General features: G+C 41.1%; 1 protein-coding gene across 3 annotated transcripts in view; it reads right to left on the bottom strand.

Annotated features, from left to right (window-relative positions):
• Window positions 1-24259, bottom strand: part of LOC103462179 (semaphorin-4B-like) — a 63266-nt gene that overhangs the window by 25605 nt on the left and 13402 nt on the right. For all 3 annotated transcript variants that reach the window (XM_017304108.1, XM_017304109.1, XM_008404801.2), the window contains exon 2: window positions 10276-10704. In XM_017304108.1, the coding sequence (XP_017159597.1) occupies window positions 10276-10396 (121 nt within the window). In that variant the 5' untranslated portion in view covers window positions 10397-10704. The remainder of the gene's footprint in view (window positions 1-10275; window positions 10705-24259) is intronic.

The raw sequence follows: 24259 nt of genomic DNA, 5'->3' as shown, positions 1-24259 counted from the left end.
AAAAAAAAAAAAAAAATCAGATGAGCACAGATGTTCCTGCTCTCTCAAGGCGGACACTTTTTCTTTAAGGGCAGCGCTTCCCAGGGCTGCAGCCTCAGGCACCCGTCTACCCAGGTCCCATGTTTGTTTGTTTTTTTGGATGGGCTATGCTGAAACAAAAATAGCCAAAGTCAAGTTATTGACTCTAGGAGGCTGAATATTAAAGAACGCTGAAGTTTTCTTCTTGTTAATCAGCAAAAAAACAACTTTGCATTTGCATTTCACTTTACAATAATGCACAACTATGTTAGTTTTAAAAGCTAATAAAATACGTTGACGCTTGTGCTTGCAATATAAAAACATTTAAGTTTGTTTCCATGCCATTTATATGTGATAGCGTGTGAACTTATGCCAGCCATAATAAAGAGACATATGCACCTTGAAGATAATAAGCAGAGGCCAAGGGCGAACTTTGTCCAGTGATTCCTAACAGGATTATATTTCAGAAATGTGTTAATGGTGCCAAAGGGCAACCAGGGTAGAAACTCCATCAAGGCAACCGCTGGGGGAAAAAAACAAAAAAAACAACATGAATTAAGTGTTTGATGAAAATGCTATGGCGTCTAAGAGACCTAAAGCCTAAAGTGAGCATGAAGTCAATGCATCAAAACAAGGTGAAGACACATCCTGCATGTGGTGTGATATTCTGTAATTAAAGGCTTTCAGATCTCATTGATGCATCCTAAGACGACATGCACCCACGCGACACTGCACCTGAAAGCTTACAAAATCCTAGATACAACATTGGTGAGACAGAGAGTCACTCTGTGTTGTCTTGGGTGAGCCGTTTAAACAAATATGGCGACCCTAACGATACAAAGATGGATAGATGGTATAATTTTCTCACTAGCAATGCATAACAAACACGTCTGTGCTTGTTGTGTGTCGGGAAACTCCTCAGACTTTATTTTTTGTCAAATCTTTTCACAAGGTCTGGTAAATATTGTCCTGAAAGATTTTTTTGCCTCAATGAAAGTCCTGCTTTACAGTTATGGCAGCAAAGAACAAACTGTTCCATCCTTTGTGAAGCCAAGAACACGACGTGTCAACTGCAGAGAATAGGACCAATTGAAGAACGCAAGGATTGCTAAAAGGAGACTTCGGAAGAAGGTAACTGGTGATGAACATGCAGTTAGATAAATGTCCAAAAGGAAAAAAAAAAATCTGCTCTGAAGTCACATAGTAGCCGTTTAGACCTGCCACCAAGATGCCAACTTGGACTGATTAAAGTGGGACAAGAACACCCTCCCTGATGGTCTTTGACAATTATCTGCATTTATTTAGCAGACAAACAGCCCTGGGCCCAGTAAACGACCAACTACTGGCCTGACTGGACTCCACTCCAGTAGAGATGTGCCGATTAGGTTTTTTCCTGCCGATACCGATAACCCATCAAGGCCGATCACCGATACCGATCGCATAATTATTTTTTATCAAAGACTACCGGTTACATTATGTGGAAAAAGGAACCATAAATTCACCTTAATTTAGACAAGAACTTGTTTTTAATAACTTTTTCCAAGAACTAAACAAAACAGGCATTCTGCAAATTGTATTGCTATCGGTAATACCATCTTTAACAGACTGAAAACATTTGAAGCCTCTGAAGAGGCTAAATAATGCAAAGAGCCAAAATAAAACCTCTTAACATTGCCAAAAAATTCAAGTATAAAACTTAACATYCAAAGGCAAATACAGGATCCATTACAATAAACAATCCAGAGTTACTGAATGAAAACTTCCTGATAGCATGGCGGCTAGCTGATTACTGCTAGTTCTGATTGGCTGTTTCTGACTGAGCGGAGTAATTATGCAGAACTGGGAGGAGATCGATTATTTTTTCAGAGATCATCTGTCTCATGTTAGGACAGCGAAAGTTAATACGTATGTAAAATGTATTTTTTTTTTAGGTTAGATGCTGCAGCTTTAAGCAGAGGTTCGGTGTGAGAGTCACTACCAGGTGGAGCAGAAGCGGTGCTCCGTCTGTGAAATATTACTACCTGTAGCAGTGTGAGCAGAACCAGTGTCTTGCATCGCAGCTTGAAGACTTAAATAATTTTGCGGGGTATTTGTTTAGCTTTCCGACAGTCATGCTAATCCGGGTGAGTGTTTGTAGCTGTGCGCTGCTTTACCTGCCATCTGATCCTCTGTATGTCTTTTTTACTGCAGTGAGCCTCGATGTAGCCAAACTCCGTCAAGTATGGCATTGTTTTTATGCCATATTAGATTTGTCGTGTTGATGCATTTTGACGTGCTTCAATTTTCCGCCCCAACACGCAAACTTCCCCAGTCACTCAGTGCGTTACAGTTCCACATCGCTTAGGATTTGTTGCTGCGCGTTTGCGCAGTGTGAAGGAAAGAGGAGACCAGCTGCACAGGCAGGCTGCGAAATGACAAGCAGGTGATCGGTATCGGCAACAAGAGCCAATGATCACCGATCATTCACTTTTTCACGGAAATCGGCCCTATTATGATCGGTGACCGATCGATTGGCGCACCTCTACACTCCAGCCATGAAGTCATTTCCTTAAAAATCCAAGGCTGCCAGTATTCATTTGGATGTTCCAAGAAAGTTTTTTTTCTTTATTTTGAAAGTGTAGCACCTGGTTTATGACCATTTTTTATTTTGTACAGACCTAGCCAACGCCATTTGTCCAACTCCTCCCCCCCAGTGTGACTGACTCTCACTAAGCAGGAAGGCCGTCAGGCTAAGACTGATAACAGAAACATGCTTAGCTGCCGCGCTAAGGAAATGGATCACCTGCCAGAGTCAGTCCCAGAACATCCCTGTCACACCACCCCGCCCAAAATGTCCACACAACAATGAGGCCAGAGTGTGTGCAGAGACTGAAACACAAGAGGACCCTTAAAGACTCACTCGATGAACAAATAATGCATCCTAAAAGATATTCAACAATTGAGGAAGTATGTCTAGCGCAAATTCATTGTTTTACCAGCAGCATCTATGGAGAAAAATGCCATTGGCATGACTGAGGACACTTGAGAATTGTGCTTAATGAATGACATAATATTTCTATAGCTCAGCCAAGTGTTTCAGAGCAGGGGAATAAAGCCACATGTCTACCAAAAACCCAGCTGGCTTAAACGTCATTACAGACGGTTTCTCTGCAGTCATGGACTCCCCTCGTTGTACTCTACAAGTCAATGCCCACTTGTCGATTTTTCGGCTTCCAGTTTGTGAAGAGCCCCTCACTTTTGGACTGGCATGTTAAAGGTCTTTGAAGTGGTGCCACATCATCCAAACACAGTCCTCTGCCATGTTTCCATCTGTATGTGAAGTCCCTGGAGAGGCTCTTGATGAGAAGAGCAGCCTGAAGTTGCTCCATCTCTCCACTCACCCACAGCGTTGACAGAGGAGAAGTGTCCCAACATATGGATTTATACTCTTTGCTGACGGTTTACCTCGTCTTGCATACAGGTTTAGCTAAATGGCAGTTTTAACTCTTGCCCTTTCCCTGCTGCATTTAATTCCTGCGGTCATGAAGCTATGAGGACCCAAACGAGCGAAGGATCATTGGATTAGTCAATGTATTTGTGGGTTATGGCAGCAAAACTTCTCCAAAGGAAGGCCAGTTGCTGCCACTTTAAAGAAAAATTGCCCCATTAATGTTGTCTTTTGGATGCATCTCCAGTCTTCTCAGGCAAGCCCAGAAAGACCGTTTCTGCATGCCTGTTCATCAGAACGAGGCATGTGGAGCGCGTTAACGTCCTGGAACAGGATCAAGAAAGTTTTAATGAGGGACGCATGAGAAGCCTGGTGCTACCCTTCCAGATGTGACTCAAATCAAATGTTAAGTTTCTTCTACTGCATAAACAAGCTTGGACTCGATCACACCGTTATGTGAAACGTTGCACTTTGAGCTGCTTTTAGGATGAAGGGTGCTTCATAAATAAAACTGATTGTGTCATGATTGACTGAATTTATCTCAGTTAGTGCTTTTAAATCTAAACTAAAATGTTTTGAGGTGGATTCCATGACATGTACCAGTTTTTTTGTTATAGCTTGACCTTTTCTACCAACTATCTTTTTTGTATTTGTTGGTGCTTCATGGCCAGAACTCCTTTGAAAAGGAGGTTTTTAATTTCAATGCACTTTTATCCTGATAAAATAAAGATTTAAATCCTAAAAATGGTGTCAAATGTCCAAATTGTAATGCACTGGACTGTTTTAAGACAAGTGTGTCTTTTCAGCTTATTATTAAAAGTTAATATGTTTAAGTGATTTAATTGTTTTTAAAAAGAGAAAATTGTATACATTTGTTCGGCTGATGCAATTCAAGAGTCTCTTTTAGCACATTTTAATTTATTATTATTGCTGACAAAATCCTAAACCCAATGTCTGAAAATGTGAATATTTAATTAAAAATATTTAAAATAAAATATAAACATAAAAAGCCTAAAGACTTTCCAAACATGTGTTATGTTGTGGCCTAAACAATCACAGTGAAAACTGCTGAAAACACACCCTAAATGGAAAATGTAAGTTTATTAACAGAGAAGTCGGTTGTTCACAAAGAGCTGCATCCAAGAATTCATGGAAAGTTGAGTGGTAAAAAAAAAAAAAGTCTGGTCGAAAATGTGCACAAGAAATTGTGTCATAACTAGAGTACTCAAAGTAATGCAGTTCTGCCCCTCCCACACTTGTTGCTGCATACTGCCAACTCATAGAAGGGCTTTTTCATTTTGCCCTTGCTGACAAAATACAGAAATTGGGGAGCAGAATGTGTTGTAAAGCAGCTGACAGCGTCAGCCAACATCTGAAAGCATCAAGTAAACTTTATGCCAAAACTTGTTTCCATATACAGTTTGATTTTTTATTTAATTTTTTTTTTCACGTACATAGTGCACATAACTATAGCAGCTGAAGGATGCATGGATCAGCATGTTCTAGTAGGATTTACTTGCACAGCAGAGTCGATTTTAAACCTGGCATAAACTCATACAACATCGACAAGATCATAAACGGCCTGTCAGACAAGAACATGGGATAAATGGAGCATATTCTGTTCGGTTTTAATGTTGAGGAAGGTAAGAAAAAGCAAACATCCTGCTTGACATCCACATGAATCCAACAAGTTTGACATTTGTTAGAGAGACTCAAGCAACCAGGGTGATGAACACCTAGCACCACCCACCACATAAAAAAAAAAATTATTTTTTAAATGGGTGGAAAATAAACCACATTTTTCTTGGACCCTTCATCGGTGCAATACAAAAAAAAAAAAAAACCCGATTACACTCTAACCTCACATTCTTCTCCGTCCTCCTCGATTAACGGCAACACAAAGACTTCTCATCGCCTGCCATTTTCTTTAAATCAAAAGGCTGCTGTTGGAAATCTGTGCAGACTGAGCGCTTCTATACGTTCCCTGGAGCGTGCAAGCAACAAAGTCATTAAAATGTCTGAAACAAACGGAGCTGATGTGCTGTAATTATACTCCATTGTTGCACCCGTTGCGGTTTTATGTGCAGGCACTTGTGAGTGCCACCTCTGCTGGAAGCCACAGGCTGCTTTTCTTTCAGGATCAGTGGGCGTGTCCTCTGCTGGGATTTAGGTGGGCATCGGAGCATGTCTAAAACCCCATGAGTATTTTATCTGACCCCAGCCAACTCTACACTCTTCCCCCCCACATATTTTTTTCAACTCCTCCTCTGTTGGTTGCTGAACTGTGGTCCACACATTGCCAAGGTCAGTGGATTAGCATGCATGAGAGAGGGCACATAATATCCGCTAAACATTAACTTAGAGACTAGAAAGGACATGGTGCACACCGGGCATCCATTAATCAGCACCAATCATCATTTGTTTCCTACAGGACGTCTATGTGAAAGTCGTTACAGCAGAACTGACCAATATTTTTCCTTTTAGAAGGAAAAGTCTCCTACTAAGACCTCAATTAAAAGTAAACAATTATACAACAAAGTGATTTTTGGATCATGTTGGTTTTCAGATCATACCTGTTGAACCTACCGCTTTGCCATCATCAACCTCCTCAGAGAGTTCTGGGCCTACCCTGGGTTTTCACCAGAAAAAAAACAAAAACAAAAAAAGTTTCACTTACATTGAACAGTACGGTATGGTTCGGTACCCTATTTTATGGTCTGGCGTATTCAGGGCAGCCTTTCCACTCAGTTTTACTCTCAATAGGAAGGCCGGGTTGAACCCAAACAGCTAATGGTTTGTCTTATAGTGCAACAACAAGCGTGATGAGCTAGAATGTCTTGTGCTCGTTGCAAGTGGTGACACATTTCTGTCACGCAATAAATACACAGTTATGTGAAGCTAGTAGCTCCATCCCAATTGTCCTACAGACCTGCAACTGAAGAGGGACCAGGAATGGTGTGGTACGGGTCTGTTGTATGGGCTGGCTTTACAATGGAAAAAATTGTAAAAGTGGCACCCGAGTGGGTGGAAACAAGGCACGAGAGGCTTCCTGAACCACCAGAGCAGCCAGTCTGCTCTGTGCTTTCTCTCCAGTTGACAGAGGGAAGAACCCCATCTCTAAGATAGAGCCTTGCTGACAGGCAGATCAGAAAATGGAGAACTTTGTGTTCCGATTCAGGAGTAAAGCCCCAGTATGTCCACAATGTTCCATTCTGCCATTCTTCGTAAACAACACATCAACATACTTGCATTCCTTTGTTTGAGGCAGAGACTCGACCTGAACCCTGAGGAAGCAGTCAACCTGTCTGCTACTGAGAACCTTGGCCTCTGACCAAGGGGAACATATCATCATCATCCCATCTGGTTTTCTGGGGGTTGTATTGGTCAAGACTTAAGGTCCTGGCAAAATCAAACAATGAGCGATTCAAAGTCATTGACAGCACAGGATTACATAAAACATAGTGCCTCACCTGGAGAAGGGAACCTATAGTTCCCTATAGAGCAATGCCTCACTTGGGAAGACTCAAGGATCCAGGTTGATTGGGCCAAATTCAAATAGTCGACACCTGGTCACGTGGTTGTGTGACGTTTGTTTTCGCACACAACCATCAAAGTCCAGAGGAAACAGTGTGCCAGGTTCCTAAACCCCTCCTGCAGCAGTATTTGCAATGGTGTTTTAGACGCATCGCTTTCCTGCATCATACTTTGGTTTTAATGCATAATTTGTCAATGTCCATTTTCTCAAGGCAAAAGCAGCTTTAAAGAAGAAAAAGCTTTCTCTGGGCATCTTTGTAGGAAGACAAGCTGCCAAAGAGGTTCCTGACAACCAACAGGGATACGTGCTGCATGGTTGCCTAACCAACACTTACTCACTTACTGCTTCAAGCCTCTTGATACTCTATGTACTGCCCTGAAGCCTGTAAGGCATAATGGAAAGCAGACAAGCCCTCCTTCTGCCACAAAACCCTTTCACTCACTGCACATCTGAGATTAGCCTGCTCATTAGGAGAGAAGGAAGGAGCAAGAAAAGAGGAATGGAGGGGGAAAGGAAAAAAAAAATAAAGGATGCTTTTCTAGGAAAAGGGCAAGGATCCCCTCTCAGAAAAATATCCAGGGACCCCTTGTTCTTATAGGCAGCACACACCAAAAATAGAGATCCTGGTTTTTAGGAGAAACTTTCAGCAAGGCAGTAAAGTTGAACACTTTGTTTATGAAAAATGTGCAATGTGTGCCAAAGACATTTTATACCGATATAATCAAAATGTGCTGCCTTACACGTGTTTTGTGTCAGAGCAGATGGAATTTGGATCACTAATGCAGAGGAAGGGGAAACTTTGGAGAGTGGAAAAAATACCAATTTGCTGGGAACCAGTCAGTTTCATCAATGGAGTCCCTTCACGCTAAAAAAGGAGAATAGTCTCTTCTTAATGGTGGATGATGCCAAGTAGGGTGGTACGTTTGACGCCTCACGCAGTTGGCTGAGAAGCGAACCGGTGTGTAGCCGTCGCGCCTATAGTTAGACCGGAGTGTCTCCAAGCATGAGAACAGAGAAACGTTGAAAAGAAAGAAAGGAGGCGATTTTAAGGAGCAACTTGTTGCTTATGAACAACTGTCTGCTTCACAAATGGTTTGTAAACAGAGGCTTTCCTGGAAAAAGAAAAACCGGTCAATTTTCCCTTGACAGCCACATCTGAACAGCGTTCCTGTTTGTCAAAAGCTCCCACAGAGCATCAATCCATTACCAAAAGGCTGTCAGCTGAATGAATGCTGAAAACACAGCAGCCTGCTGTTAGGTTATACAGCTTAATCCACACTTCATATATAGTTTATGCAGTGTGATTGCATTTAATGACGCAGTCAGCTGCGAAAAGGCTTTCCATTTAAAATCAGCAGCTAGACGTCAAGTTCCTGGGTAGCAGATGGCTGCATATTACTAAAAATGGACAACTAGAGAGAAAATGGAGGAAGAACCAAACGTCTTTTGGACATCCAGTGTCTTACAGCTAGAGTCATGTCTCCTCAGAACTAAGTCCTAAGTCATACAAACTAGAATTGTTAATCTATTCACACTTGGCACACGCTCTGTAGTGTACTGTCCCTACATTTTTCACATTTGGTCACAGGCCAAGGCAAAGTAGATAGTTATGAAGTGATCTATGGTTTTCAGTGGGTTACGATCCCTTCTCTCTTTGTAAAATGGCTCAAGCTCAGTCAGATTGGATGGAGTGTGTTTGTGAAGAGCAATTTTCAGGTCTCATCACATCTCTATTAAATTTAGATATGGGCTTTGACTAGACCAGGGGTGTCAAACTCCAGTCCTTGAGGGCCGGTGTCCTGCAACTTTTAGATGTGCCTCTGCTGCACCACACCTGAATAAAATAATTAGGTCATTAGCAAGGCTCTGGAGAACTTACCTACACAAGAAGGAGGTAATTAAGCCATTTGATTCAGGTGTTTTGTACCTGTGGCACATCTAAAAACTGCAGGACAGCGGCCCTTCAGGACTGGAGTTTGACACCCCTGGACTAGACCATGCCAACTTAAGAACAAGCACTAATCTTTAACATTCAGTTGTGGTACAATTGAGATGGTGCGTTTTTATGTGGATGTGCAGTGGAAATTTGTGTTGAATATTATTATATATCCAAAGTTTAATAATGCATTGTTTTCCTTTAATATGACAAATAAACACTACTGTGTTGTTTTAGCACATAAAATTTCAATAAAACAAATTGAGGTTTGTTGTTCTGAGGAGACAAATCAAAACTTCAGGTATGTAAACATTTCAGCAATGAACTGAAGCTGCAGAGAAGCTTCCAGGCTCTTTTTCCCCCTCCAGTCTCTCCATAAAAGCTCAAAATGAAACAGAGGCAACATATCTTATGCACAGTACAAACAAAAAACCTGCACCTGCATGTATTTATGAACATGTGGCGTTTGTTCCCTGGTTGATTTTTGAGTTGGCATGCATGCCCCCCAGGCCTTGTGGTATCCCTCAAGACTCCTGCTGCCAGCCTCAAACCTGATTGCTTTCATTTTGGGAAGACCTGGACCTTTGATGAACTCCCCTGTAACTTTAGTTTAACAGCTGTTTTATTGTTTGCACCCATGTTACAGACCTGACATCTAGTGAACTAAAAGAAAAACAAGCGCAGTTAAAACCCGAGATCCCAACACTTCCTGTTTCAGTTTTACACGGCATTACATTTTCATTTCCAGCTTGCATGCACTTTAACTATTCAAGTTGATGTGTTTCAACAAGCAGAAAAAATAAAATTGGAAATACTTAGCTCTAAGTTTGTCATAAGAATCCACTGATGGAAAAAAAACACCGTTTTTTTGCTTTCAGTAAAGTGTATTTACTAAAAAGCTCCGTTTTATATATTTAGTAGTACTTTTCAGTTATAGTACCAAGTACACACATCAGTAAGAATCTTTTTTTTTGTCAACGATTCACTTGAAAAATTGGAATTATACAATAAAAAAAATTGTTAAAATAAATTTAAAAAAAAAAGAATTGGTTGGAAAAGTAAGCATTTGTCATGGATGTTTGTTCTCCAGCAGGCATATTTAAACACTTGACCTAAGTGCATGCACCAAATTAAAATGAACTTTGATTTTAAAAAAACAAAAAAAACTCAACCTTACTGAAATTAAAATGTATTTAAGATTCACTGAAGTTGTTGTACATTAGTCAGAAAAGGAGCAGAAAAATGTGTCAATTAAAATGTGTAAATCAATGACTTTTCCACCTATTATGAGTATACAAATTGTTGTACTGTTCAATTCATGTTTTATTGACAGCGTAGCAGGTGGACGCGTTTACTCACTGTATGAAAAGCTGATGCGTGGCGTGACGTCCTCCTCGGTTTCGCTCGCCGACTCCAGGCCTCCAGCCAATAGCAGCGCGGCAGCCAGAAGACGCCGGATGGTCACAGCTACCGAGCACATGGCCGCCGAGTTCTGACACACTGACAAATACTCAGTTTGTTTTCAGGATTCCCTGGAATTCATTAAGAGCTCCTCTTCAATCCGCACAGCTATGTTTTCACTCCCATCTTCCTGCAGGCTGAGAAAGGGAGGCGAAGGAGGGAGTGAACGTGTCCTTGACTGGATTCTTGTGCTCCCAGAGGTCCCAGAGTTAGAGCGGAGAACAGGAATCCTTCCTGGCTCAACGGCTGCTTGTTTTCTTGCACCTAAAGCTGATGGGTCAGTGATGAACTCACACGAGTGGCCGTTTAGTGATAATCGTTTTGGATCTGTGGGGAGAAAGGAGAGGAAACGTTTATGTTGGATATGAGAAGACGCTTTAGTAAGATGCTGCCAATTTCCAAATCCAGCCTTTTGCTATGAAGATGAGACAAAAGCAAAAAGGTTGTTAGAGTGGGAGTCAAGTTAAAAACGATGTAGTTGAATTTGTGGGGAAATTTTTAATTCAACTCTACTTCAGGTGAAATTAATGTTAGTCGTCATCTGAAGCAGAGATGCACCGACTGGCTTTTTCCTGATGCCGATTTCTGAGGCCAATTTTGCTTTTTCTTAAGGATACGTTGCAGATTTTTTAATAGCAGAAATCCTTTAGAATCCAAAAGAAAGCATTACAAGATTATATTTATTTAAAGTACAAACGACAAACTTCTGATTTGATTCAATTATTCAGTTTAAGTTGGGTTTAAGGAAAAGTTTAGGCCCATTTGCTCTACAACATATGGATAATACTGCAATGGGTTTAGGTTTTTTTAATGTTGATTTAAAACCAACGCCTCTCTTAAAAAACCTCCACCTTATATTCAATGTTTGTTCACAGCTTAACTCAGAATTTCTTAAGAAAATGGGAGTCAGAAAGAGCTGGAACAAGCAGGCCTGGAATTTTTAAACGCACATGTATACAAATGAATAAATAAGTTGTATGGGGGTGTAAGAGTGAATTTAATGTATTTTAAAGTGACCAAGTTATTAGAGAAAGTACCAAAGTGACCAGGTTGTGTAAATGTAGTGAAGTAGCACTCTCCCCTACCCCACCAGCTGCACACTGTTAGATAAAAACTGTTTTTTTTCCCCTCATTATTAATCTACAAATATGATGCAATGACCACACAAACACTTGAGCTGATTGAACAGACCAGAGGATTCTTCTTCTGTGATAAGCCTGTACTCCCCCGTGCAGGCCGCTGGAGCAGCCCATTAGCAAAAGGTGGTAGAGTTTAAAACGTAAACACAGAGGAGAACATGACGTCTCCTGCATCATTACAGCGACTCCCAGGTGACCTCCTTCAAACATTTACGGTAGTTAATAAATCCTCCGACAGAACAAGGGCATGGCCAGACGGGCTCCCACTGAGCTTTTCCCATTTTAGACAATCAGACTGAGCATGTGCTAAAACAACACTGTTCAGAAAGATATCTAGAGCCTTTCTGCTGCCTGAGACGACAAAGTTTGGAGGCGGAGGAGCTGAACTCTGAATGCACCTTACTGCACCTGACATAATCGTCAACCAATTTATCAATCGATTAGTTAACTGGAGCATACAGACTCAAAAAAGGTCATCTAGTTAGCCACAACTGTGCAAAAAAATAAATAAAAAATACATATTGCACTTAAGATAAGCCGCAGTCGGCCGTTCCATGTGCTGCACAAGGTGCCCTATATTCTCCCCCATTTGAGCGCACGTCCCTTAAAATATCTGTGAACACCGCTGCCCTTAACTCTCAAATACCAGGCTCTTTGTTTCACGCAGCTTCAGTGACGCTAGCTCAGCCTCCGCTGGCTGCATCCCCACCTCCTCCCGTCGTCCCCCTCATGCCTGCTGGGACAACATGCACAGCAGCCGTTCGGCAGGAATCTGCAGGTCGCAATGTTCCCAGGGTGCTTCCTTACGCAACTCCTCAGGTCTTTTAAAATTTTAATGAAATACTACAGGATGTTGTTCAGAGGGATTCCTCAGACTTGGATAAAAGGAAAAGCGAGTTGGCTATTTATATAGGCCAGAGAATCTCCACACTGCAAGAGCGTATGAAATATAAAGCCATGCATGTTGCATTTCTACTCTAAAACAGCTAAACCATAAAGTCACATGAAACGTGTCTGTTCCTAATACAGTTCAAGTGACCAGCTATGTTCGGTCCAAGAGGACCCATCTGTTTGTTTAGGCGAGGGTCTGCTGCTCCCTATATGTGAAGGTTGACGCTGCTGCCATATTGCCTGAAGCCACAGATTCATTAACCTTCTAAACCTCTCCGGAGACTCCATTAATATCTGCATCTGTTCAGAAACGGATGAGATGTGACGGATGAGCAGGACGACACACTCCGCCGGGTCGCGTCGAGTTCAGAGGACGGGGAACACCATGCGTTCATGTGACGTGGGCCAGCTTCACATGCAGGACTGGGTGTCAAGTAAGCAATGTCTGCAAAGCGATCAGGGAAAGAGATGCACTAATAAGACCCCCAAGCCAACAGCAATATTAGGTTTTCTTTAGAGTCTTAGATCCTTGATTAAGATTCCAATATCTCCATTCATAGATCAACTTTAATTCAATTAATCAGCATCTCTGAAATCAATTCTTACAAATACAAGAAGCGTTACACATCACTTGGGTCTCCTGGTTCTAGTCTACTCTGTATTCCCAGAACCAAACATGCACAAGCAGCATTCAGCTTCTATGCATCGCAAACTTTCAGAAAACTGCAAAACAGCTGAAACAGAGTTCCTTTAAATCAAGGTTAAAAATCCACCAGCTTATAGTCGCCGTTGATTGAAAAAAAAAATGGAACATTGATCAACATGGTTGATTTCGATGTTAAGATTTAACAAGATGTTGCATTCAGTACTTGTTTCATAATTTGTTATTCGTTTTTAATGGTTTAAAGCGCTTTGAACTGCCTTGTTGCCGAAATGTGTTGTACAAATAAACTTGATTTAACACATCCATCAGCAATTTACACGATAAGAGAATAAAAAAGAAAAAAAAGAAAAAAAACTCAAAAGAAAAATCTGTTCCGTTGGACTAGATAAATGTCCTGATATTGCAGAACTGTGAAATTTGTCTTTTTCGGTGTCTGACCCTTAAAATGACATTATGTCTTGGGTTCAGCTGGCTGTTCAATGAGATTTATAGAGCCATTATACTGAGCAGAAAAGACCTCAGTGGGAGCCTGACAAGACAGAGACTCCTTGCTGTGTTTGTCATTATAATTCACATTTATGCCAGGCTGCTTAGTGCGGGCGGCAGTCCTGGCTTGGTTCAGGAATCAACTAGGGGGAGGATAGGAAGGGTGCAAAATCGCCAATCAATGCACGATTGGTGGTGATGGGCCTCTTTACCCATTGGAAAAGCATTATAACTTTATTGAGAATACAATTCAGTGCCTTAGGCTTGATGTTTGTTCTACGAAAATCCACCTGGAAATTAAGAGTCTTGCCATATTTTATAAAAAAAAAAAAAAAAAAAAGCTATGAGAACAAAAACACAATGAGACTTGACTTTGACTTGCCCGTCAAAAACTTCACATCTCCAAAAAGAATTCAATGCATTTGTGTATATAGACATGGTGATGTAGCTCAAATAAATGAGAACTACAGAGTAATTATTACTTCCTGGTAGCGTGGACTATGTTAGGACTCACTAACGTTCGTCTGTGACATATGCAATGCGCCAGTTTGACACTATGAAGCTTACCGGAAATTACCTGCTCTGTAAACACCTCTCCTCCACTGCAAAGAGAGAACTGCATAAAATGGTTGTTAATAATAATTCAATATTTGGAAGAGTAGCCGACACGGACTGGACGGCTTTGTTCAATTCCTCCGCCACCATGGCTACAACTACAAGCAGAAAATCGACATCATCCACAACTTCTTCTGTTCGTCGATTGGCCGAGTTGAAGATCTACCAGAGGGAATCCAAGTCAATGGGAGAAAGCCCACACAGTGAGACTTTGAGCTAGGTTGCGTAAGAAATCTGATCATAGAGTCAGAATTTGGTGTCAACACAAAAACATGCCATCCTGCCTGGCAACACTGGCTGGTGAAGGAGATGTTAAGAAACAGAAGGGAGGAAGGAAAAAAAAAAAAGCACTTTGAGAGAAATCTTAGCTGCTGAAGTGTAATTTTAAAAGTCTGGTATAGTTTGGTGTTGGGATTCAGCCCATGCTTAGTTTGTCATTGTGTTGAATTTTAACCAGCATTAATTTGCACTGCACAGGTAAAAATGCAGCAGAAAATGTGAAATAAAAAGCATAAATCAGACATCTGCACATATGAGGGCACAGCATTAAAAAAAAAAGTACAAACGAAAATAAAGCAAAACGGGGTGAATAAAGTTATTTTCACTCAAAAGTAGTTCAGTTTTAAATATCTGGCCTAATGAAAAATGACACCAATTTGGTAAATGCATTCACAGATGGTTAATGTGGCACCGGACATTATTTGCTGTAAAGCAGTTATAAAGAAAGCAGCCATATGCGCCCCGGACGATGGAAAACAAAATTAAGTGGCTGGCTGACGGCCGCGGCACACAAACAATGAACCATAACAGCGGAGGGACAGATGAGCCGGAGCAGCGCGGCGCAGGTTTGAGCTCAGCAGACTGCTCACACAAACCAAGAAAGCAGACTGCTAAATAAATCACGTCTGGGTTAAAAATAAACTCCAAAGGGCCCCCGTGCAGCAGCTGAGACTGCAGCGATTGTTTCCCCAAGCTGGCAGGACTCATCGTAAATTCATCATCACAGCGAACGAGTGTGACTCCGAGTTTACCCGACACCCGAGCATGAATCAGCACGTCTGGATGGAGGGAAGAGAGAGAGAGGCGCAAGACAACGATGAGGAACAGATGACTGGCATGACGTAACCGGTTGCAGATGCAGTACACACCTGCACGTAGATGTTGCTCACCATGTTCCCTGAGTCATAATACAGATGTGGACCAGTTTATTGGCAGCCTTAAAGATGTGTGTTAAAAAAATAAATAAAAATAAATAAATAAATTTAAAAAAAAAAATCGCTTTTCTGGCTTTTTTCTGCCGTCGTAGCACAATCTCACTCTGATTTTTTTTATTATTTAAAAGAAAAAGCCAGTCTTTAATTTTGTATTTATAAATACAAGAGAAAAAAAAAACATGTTGGGAAATGTTTGTTTTAGTTGTATTATGAGAACTGAACTGGGTAAAGAGAGTTTGGCATCATTATTATGATCAAGGTTTGTCCTAACAAATTAACTTTGATGCAGAGTAAATTGCCACAAACATCTGAACAGAAATGCCAACTACATGTTGGAAGTGTTAAACTTTTACTCTAAACTCTACTTTGTATTCAGAGCAGCCATGCTGGATTTTGAAGAAGGGGTTGGTAAGAAATCCTCAACTTTTCTGTTAAGAATAATGAGTTCATGATTTTTTTTAAGAGTTTCCAACTTTAAACAAAAATACCCCATCAAGTAGAAGACCACCACAGGCAGGAAGTACTGTAGATGACCACGTAGATGATAGTTTATCCCAAACTATTTACCAGGTGTTCAATATATCAAACCTGAGAAGAAAACATTAAATTTTAACATTTTGTGTGCCTATTAGTTTGTTTTGAAAGTGTCTATAGTTATTTTGCATCACTGAATGTGAGCAGTCCGCTTCTTTTTGGATTTTTACAGAATTTTGAGAGATTATGCTGCAGTAGTAAGATGCATTTAGTTTTACACGACTTTACCAGTGTTGTCTACATCTGCATGTTGGCGTTCTCCAACTGAACCAACTAACCCAAATATGCATCATTGTAAAAGTCAGCACTTTGAACAGTAAATCTGCAAAACAGGTTAGAAAAAAAAAAAAAAAAGAAAAAGTCTTTAGAAAACAGGAAGTCCACTCTGAGTTATGCTTCTTGAGTGCAGCGGTGCTAAATGGGTTCTTTGCTGACAGGTATATCAGACACAAATCTCCAGGATATCCTCCAACCGAAGTCCTTGGGTGCTTTTTAATATGGCCTGCATTCATAAAAACAGACTACAACAAAGACACGGGAGAAAAGGAAAACAGCTTTCACCTTTAAGAAAAAAAAAAACCCACATTGCAGGAAATTAAATCCTTATTTAAAGTAAATACTCCTAGTGAGAACAACAAAGAATAGAATTACCTACAATCTAGTTTTAGTTTCAGTGGCGCTCCTTCATTACACCGCACAAGAGGGGGAAAAAAAAAAAAAAAAAAAGCAAAACCCAAAACCCAAGATGTAATATATTCAGAGAAAAATATTGACTCTCCTATTTCACTTTCCCCCTGCAGGTACCGCTTCATCTTGGATCTGAAACCGACAACGGCCTCTGCGTCGGCACGCAGCAAGTAAAGAGTTTAACCCAGGATGACACAGAAACCAGCATGCATGCGTCAACTTTTATGGGTGTAACTCTGAGCAGAGGCAGGCTGAAGGTTCAGGATCCTGAGGCCCGAAGGCAAAACTACCTCTGAAAAAAGATAATTACAATAATAATAATCACAAGTATGCACAAATGATTCCAGACAGCAGCAGTATTCCCCACTAATCAATGGCCAGTTATTTAATACACTGCATTTCATATTTCCCTCATCCTTCAATCTACTGGGACGTTACTTCCTCGACAACAGGATTATTCATAATAAAATAAAAAACTGAAATTTGAAATTCATTTATATAATCAATTATTTATGCGTGTGATGCCAGATTGATCGCATGAGGAAGACTGCTTTTCATGCATGTACCATTAATTATTCACACAGTTATCCGAGTGAAGATCACCGGCTGTAATGCATCCTGCTGCGTCATGTCCCTGGAACATTTCAGCATACGATGATGATGAGGTTCCAATAGATTGGTTCTGATTATGAAGAATAGTGCCAAGTACTAACCTGAATGTGTGATGAAACACTCAGGTGGCGGCTCATCTTGCTGCCCAGCAGACGTGAATTTAAATAAAAATCATATCCTAAATTGTCACTGAATGCTTTGGAGTTTTTCAAACTTCAATTTCCGGCGAGGTTTGAGTTGCAAAGTTGGGCAAATCCATGGAATTTAACAGTTTAAACGACGGAAACATGATTAGTAGAAGCAGAGCCACGAATTCAAATACTTGCAGTGAATTTCCATCAGTCAGGAATGACATTATGACCACTGACAGGCAAAGTGGAAAAACGCAGTGTCTCTTCATTAGTGGGATATAATGGGCAGTAAGAGGAGAGTTAGTCCTGGAAGTGGACATGCATCTCGAAAAGTTGACCGCAGCAGACAATATCAATCAAAAGCGGTCCAAGGAAGAACCAGCTGTGAGCCAGGGAATGGACTCGCATGGGGAGCAAAGGCTGGCCCCTGTGGTTTGAGCCAACAGACAAGCTAGCTCTCACCGCTGGCCAAAGTTAATGTCTCAACAGAACCAAAGGTTTGTTCTTGCAGTCCGTTGCCAGAGCAGACAGGGTGCCCGTGCTGAATCCCACCCCAAGCCAAAAGCAGCAACGTAAAGCAGACAAGCCGGCAGACGTACAGGAATGGTATTGGCAATGTTCTGCTTGGAAACCTTGGGTTCTGCTTTCCATGTGGATGTTACTTGGAAACGGACCTCCTACCTTATCCTTGTTGCAGGTCATGTTCACATCATTTCATGAGAATCTCCATTTCTGGCCCTTTAGAAGGATAAAGTTCTTGCCACAGCTAACATATTTTGGCCTTTGTTTCACCTGCAGGTGGATAAACAAATCTGATGCAAGGAGGATGAAGATCACAGTTTCCAGCATCCTGGAGGCAGACATTACAGCATCTTCAATCGTCCAGAAGAATTAATTGATCTACATTGTTAGACTGAACTGTTGAAATCAGTTCTCATTGTCGCACATGCCTGAAGAAAATTGCAACATTTTGTTGTCAACTTCCTTGTCACAACATCCCTGGCAATTTTTTTCACCTCCTTCTGCGTATGAAACTATTGTGTGATTGGCCTGAATTTTGCGTGTGCGAGAGAGAGTGTGCGTGTGTTTATTTTTGCTGAAAGCAGCCTCAACTACCCAACTTATAGAAGATAGTTTTTCAGCCAGAGAGCAACTTACCCTTTTTTGCCTTTACAGGGGAAAAAAAGTGCAAGCATCACTTTAGACGGCAGGTAGTCATAATGTTATGCTTCATTAGAGAGTCCTCAGTCCAAAGGGCAACAATAATACACTTCTGAGAACACAGCACAAGAACCTCTAATGCAGTCTGAAATCCATTACCTTCCCTTTGGAAAGCACATAAATGCATCTGATTTGCCTTATAAGGCCTTCTTTTGTGGTACTTCACAATAAATATGCTTCGTATGACCTAACGGCTCCAAGTGAAATGGTTAACCGCTGCAGGAGTGCTTCTTTAAACTCAGCAGCAGGACTTCCTGAGAGTCTCCTTGCAAGTTGTGACAAACCCCAATAGGCGCTCTGCTCTTACTGTAATCTACTGTCCAATGGGCTCAGAGGAACATTCAAGATCAGAGCCCGGCTCCGCCACGCAGGAAGTGGCAATTATCGTTTCAGAAAGAGCGAGTGAAACAGAGCTGGCGGAGAAGATAAGTGCTGGAAGGAGAGCTGGGGTCACCTTCTCCCCTCTAATACAGACGTGCCCTCGCCTCAAATTATTCGAGCCTGACGGGGGAACAGTGGGACGCCGCAGCTTGAGGAACTTTTAAAGTGTCAATTATGAGCCGTGCGTCAGACTCAAAGCCCCGTTATAGAAACTGTAGAAGCCTCTTTAGATGTGAAAGAAGCTATATTTACAGCTATAAAATATAATGGCTATTAGCCCACTGTATACACCAAGATTACACTAATCCCCCTTTGTTTTCATTCTGTTCTTCTGGATTGAGAAGCTTTCCACACTTCCAACCCAATGACCTACTCGAGTCTAACAAAGTTCTCTGACCAATCAGGAAATCCCTCTGATAAGAGCTCAACATTTTGCTTTGGGTGGGAACATCCTTTACAAAGGAAACGCAAGGAACTAAAGATCATATAGCTTCATTCTCCATCGGTCAAAGATGTCAATGAACTGTTGCTTTATGAGCAACAGGACGACATCTCAGTCATCCACATGGCTGGTCCTGACGTCAGGGAACGCTGTGGACCAACTCGTTTGCGTGACAAAAGACAGATGATTTATAGTCGTGTAATCGCATGACCGAGGCCTTCGTGATGGCCCAAAACGCATTGCGTCAGCATCACAGTTCATCTGTTAATTACAACGTCAAACCTAAAAGAGGTTGGCTGTCTGTAGTGAACCAGTCATCTCATGACTTGCATGTCAATTTTGGAGAAGGGGAGGGGTACCTCCGCAGGATTAATCCCTGTGGCTAAACCGACATGACGACTCATTTCTTTACGTGATCTGACAAGCAGTGCAATGGGATTTAAAAGTGTATCAGATGTATTGTGAATCTGGTCCCCCGTTTCACCTTGTTGGGCCCAAAGATTTACAAACCACCTCTGCGTTCAGGTAGAAATTTCCATGATTACGACCGCAAGTCTGTTCAGGTATTGCTCGCTCGAGGTGGGAACACGATATGGGCTGGATGAGTCATTTGACAGTTTTGCCGCCCCAAGGTAGTTGTCTGTTTATCTTCAGCTTTAAAAAAAAAAAAAAAAAAAAGTGCACAGAGGTCAGCGGTTGGGACTTTGAGCCGTTGGTCCAAAATAAGGGACAGGTGCTGTGAAAAAGTGTTTTCTACCCTGAGTTTTTTTCAGATTTGTGCAAGATCAAAATTAATTTGGTGGACAAATGAGCAAATACAAATGGTGTTATTGACATTTTTTTAAGTTTGTTAGAAGTGCAGTAAAAGCTCCCCCCTCTAATAACTGGTTGTGCAGCAGCTGCCAGCAAACTGGCAATCAGTATTTTACCTCACAGTTTTTTAGTCCTGCTACATTGCAGTTTTACAGCATTACCGGCCTGTTTAAGAGATCGACAAACCATCTGAATCGGATCAAAATCTAGGCCTTAGCAAAGCTCAGTTCAAAAAATTTGTTTTGCATTCGTTTGTTTTCTTGTCACCATTTCGATGCCGACTTTGTGTGCTTTAGATCTTTTTCCTGCAGCATAACAGAGAACCCTTCAGCTTAAAGATGGTCAGACATTTTCCTTCAGGATTTTCTGGTCGACAGCAGAATTCATGGTTCCATCAAACACAGCAAGTGGTCCAGGTCACAAAGCACCAAAGCTTATTCGCATGATCTTTTCATGAAATATTGTGCAGGAGATGTACCAGGACAATGACATTCCAAAAAAAATAAAAAATTACAACTTTGCCTCATCAGTCCACTAAATTTTTCAAAAAGCTTTTTTTTTTGTTTTGACATTTGTTTTTTTTTTTTTTTTTGGGGGGGGGGGGAGGGGTATTGGGTCTTTTGTGCCCTCCTGGGGAAACCATCCATGTGCTCTGGGAGTGATTTTGTAGTGGGACGGTTCACCACTGCTCCATGGTTTCTCTGTTTGTGGATAACGGTCCACACTGTGGTTCCCTAGAGATGTAAAACCCCAGGAATGGCTCTGTAACTCTGTCCAGAATGACAAACATGTCCCACCCGTTCCTGAATAGTGAAAATGGGGATGGATGTTTTTTCCCCCACAGAGTTTTCAGAGAAATACAGTACAAACCATTTTTTTCCCTCAACCAACCACCTGTGGTGAGAAAAAAAATAGAACTGAAGGTTGGGAGACAATTAGGCAACATCTACTTCTCAGGAAATACCCATATTTTTTTTTTTTTCCCCCCTTGGTAAAATTGAAATTCCTCTTTCCTGTGTTTTTGAAATCAGATTTCTGGAGAAACTCCATGCCTGATTGCATATCCACCTACTCACTGTGGCAGCACAGGCCTGTTCTGCTGTGAGTCATTTCATGTGTGCAGGTGAAATCCTTCAACTAGATCCAGGTTTTGCTGTGCCAACAGGTGCAATTTGAGCAATTTTTCAACACTGTAATCTTAGCATGGAGTCAGTCCAAAAGCTTAAAGGACTACCAGGAGATACAGATCATAAAAAAAGATCTCAACATCCCATTTTCTATGCTGTAGAAGTCAAACAGAAGGACACTTTTTTTTGCCAAACCCTCACCAAAGCCTGCTTCATAAAAGGTGGATTAAAAATGAAATATGCCTTTGAATTTCTTCGCCAAACCAAAAACTATCTAAACTGGTCCACTGTAAGAAGATCCTCTGCTGCTCTACCAAAAGCCCTCGCACCAACCTCTGAAAAATGACTTCATGTCATCCAGCATGAAACCAGACAGGAAACTGAATGGAGTGCTTTACAACAGTGTTCAAAGCTTTCCAATTTCCACGTATTTTCTGTAAACCACACATCAAGCGGCAACAAAAATTGATAAAGTCAGCAGAACACCACAGACATGGGTGAAGGTTCACCTTTCAGCAGGTAAACGACCCCAAACCTACAGCTGAGATACAAAGGAACGGTTCAGACCGACCTCAGTCATGCGTTACGATGACTTCAATCCAACTGAGAATATATGAAGCATAGAAGACTTAAAGTAAATGCAGCCAAAGATATTGATCGAGTACGGATGTACACTAAACGTTCCTCTTTTCACCCATTTGTAAGAAGTTCAAAACCATTTACTACTTTATTTCCACTTCGTAATTAAATGCCATTGTGTCAAACTGCCATAAAATGCCTGAATTTTGTGGTTGCAAAACAGGTTTATGGAGTATGAATTAGGGGTGGACATTTATTGTATTGTTCATCACTGATTAATTTATTCCAATTTAGAAAACCCTAAAAACAAAAAAAGTCTGTCGATGAGATTGTGAGCTTTACCATTTTTCTCCACTGTTCGAGAGCGTCAACTAAAAAAAAATTTTAAAAATATGATAAAATGCAGTTACTGTGCATTTTAGTGATACAAATCACACTTCTTTATGAGGTTGACGTCATTAAAAAGCACTTTATAAATAGGAATGTTTTTACAGAGCAGTATTTGTGGGACTATAATTGCCGTGACAGTCACCTAACAAAGCAGTAATAAATATCACAACACCCCCCCAAAATATCGTGAAAACTTTCAAGTCCGTATCGCCCACCCCTAGCATGAATACTTCTGCAAATCACTGGAAGTAGACGAGTCGACATTTCAAACTTCTGATACATCAACCACACACACACGCACACACATTCTCTGGAAAATTCCAGATTTCTAAAGTTTTACAGCTGCATATTTCCAGGAAAATGGGCAAACTTCCGATTCTCAAGAAAAAAACAAAAAAACTAAACAAAAACAAACATTCCAGATATAAAGCAGGTGTGTTTTCATTCCAAGAAGTCATGCTCTCTTTTTCTCTGGCTTTCCTTCAAAAAAAAAAAAAAAAAAAAAAAAAAAAACTGAAGGAGAGCAGAGGAAATGTTGCGTTTCTCTCCGGAGAGGAGCTCGTTACGCAACACATTTCCATCCACTGTTGGCCACCTCAGTCAGGATCTCCTGCGAGCCGCAGCTGAGAGCACTTTGTCTAACCTTCAACACAAATAGAAACGGCGGTGATACAAGCCCACTTCCACTGGAAACCTACAGAGAGCGTTTAGGTGAACCGAGACTCACCACAGCAGCAGCTGTCAATAAGCAGCTTCATCAAGAAAAAGCCCCCATTGCTAAAGACTAGCATGGAAGTACTGAAGAAATATAACAGAACTAAAACAGGTTAAGAACTGATGGTAAGATTAATGATAAGCTCAACATCACTGATTTTACAGTTTAAAACAAATAAAGTGCAAAACAGACATTAGTAAACACAATACCACCTCACTGAGCCAGGTAAATGGAGGATTCATTGCTAGTTTTCTTTGGGTGCATCCACACCAGCCCCACCGAGTCCGCTCCAATTAAACTCCAGGTAGTTCATCTAGAAAGTCCGGTTTATTTGGGAAGGTGTGAAAACACGCCAAGAGTAGCCAAGCTATGATACAAAATATCTAATTGCAAAACGTTTGTTGTAAACCACAACATTATAGATGATCATTAACCTTCATTTTCCAGTTTGTCTCTCTTTATTATCATTACAGAAATATTCCTCCTGCTCTCCAAAACCTTTAGATTATCAGCCACTTTGTAAGCACACAATGTGGACAATAAGAGTCCATTCAAATGGGAAACTATGTTACAGATATGAACGCATTGTAAATGCCGGATTCTATTTAAGTGAAATCTGATGACTGTTTAAGATTCCTTTTATTTAAAAGGCATTCAAGTTCACAAATACAAATATGATGGTTTAAAAATGTTCCAACCAGTCGTGCTGCCTCTTTTTTTTAAAAAACTGAACAGTTTAGTGTTGCTATAGCACATAAAATAAAACGCTAGCAGTTGGAACATGACAAAATGTGGCTCGAGTTTACTGGGTGCGAATACTTTTGCAGGGGAATGTCAATGCAGCCATAATGAAATTCGGAGCATCACATTTGCATATGAAATTCAGCATCTCCAGCAGAACCACCTGGAAAGTCATCTGCATCCGAATCCCACTCTGGCCCGGCACCTAAACCCCCCGCAGGGCCAGGAGGCAGGGAGGGGGGGCGCTCGACAGGATCCGTAGGTTTATGCTGAATATGAATGACCGAGCAGCCGGCAGACAAAAGCTATGCAGCAGCTCTGCAGAGAGAGAAAGGCAGAGTCCCTGGATGCAAATGCAAACCTTCTCACTTAAGTGTGACTTCTCACAAATTCCTCAGCCATCACGAGGAGCCATCGCCGCCAGATGTTTTAGTCAGACCTTAAGACAAAAACAAAACCCTGCATGCCCTAAAAAGAAAAACCAAACTTTTTCTGCTGTG

The sequence above is a fragment of the Poecilia reticulata genome, linkage group LG3 (assembly GCF_000633615.1).
Source record: "Poecilia reticulata strain Guanapo linkage group LG3, Guppy_female_1.0+MT, whole genome shotgun sequence".
Taxonomy (NCBI): domain Eukaryota; kingdom Metazoa; phylum Chordata; class Actinopteri; order Cyprinodontiformes; family Poeciliidae; genus Poecilia; species Poecilia reticulata.
This window is presented reverse-complemented; position numbering and strand designations above follow the sequence as displayed.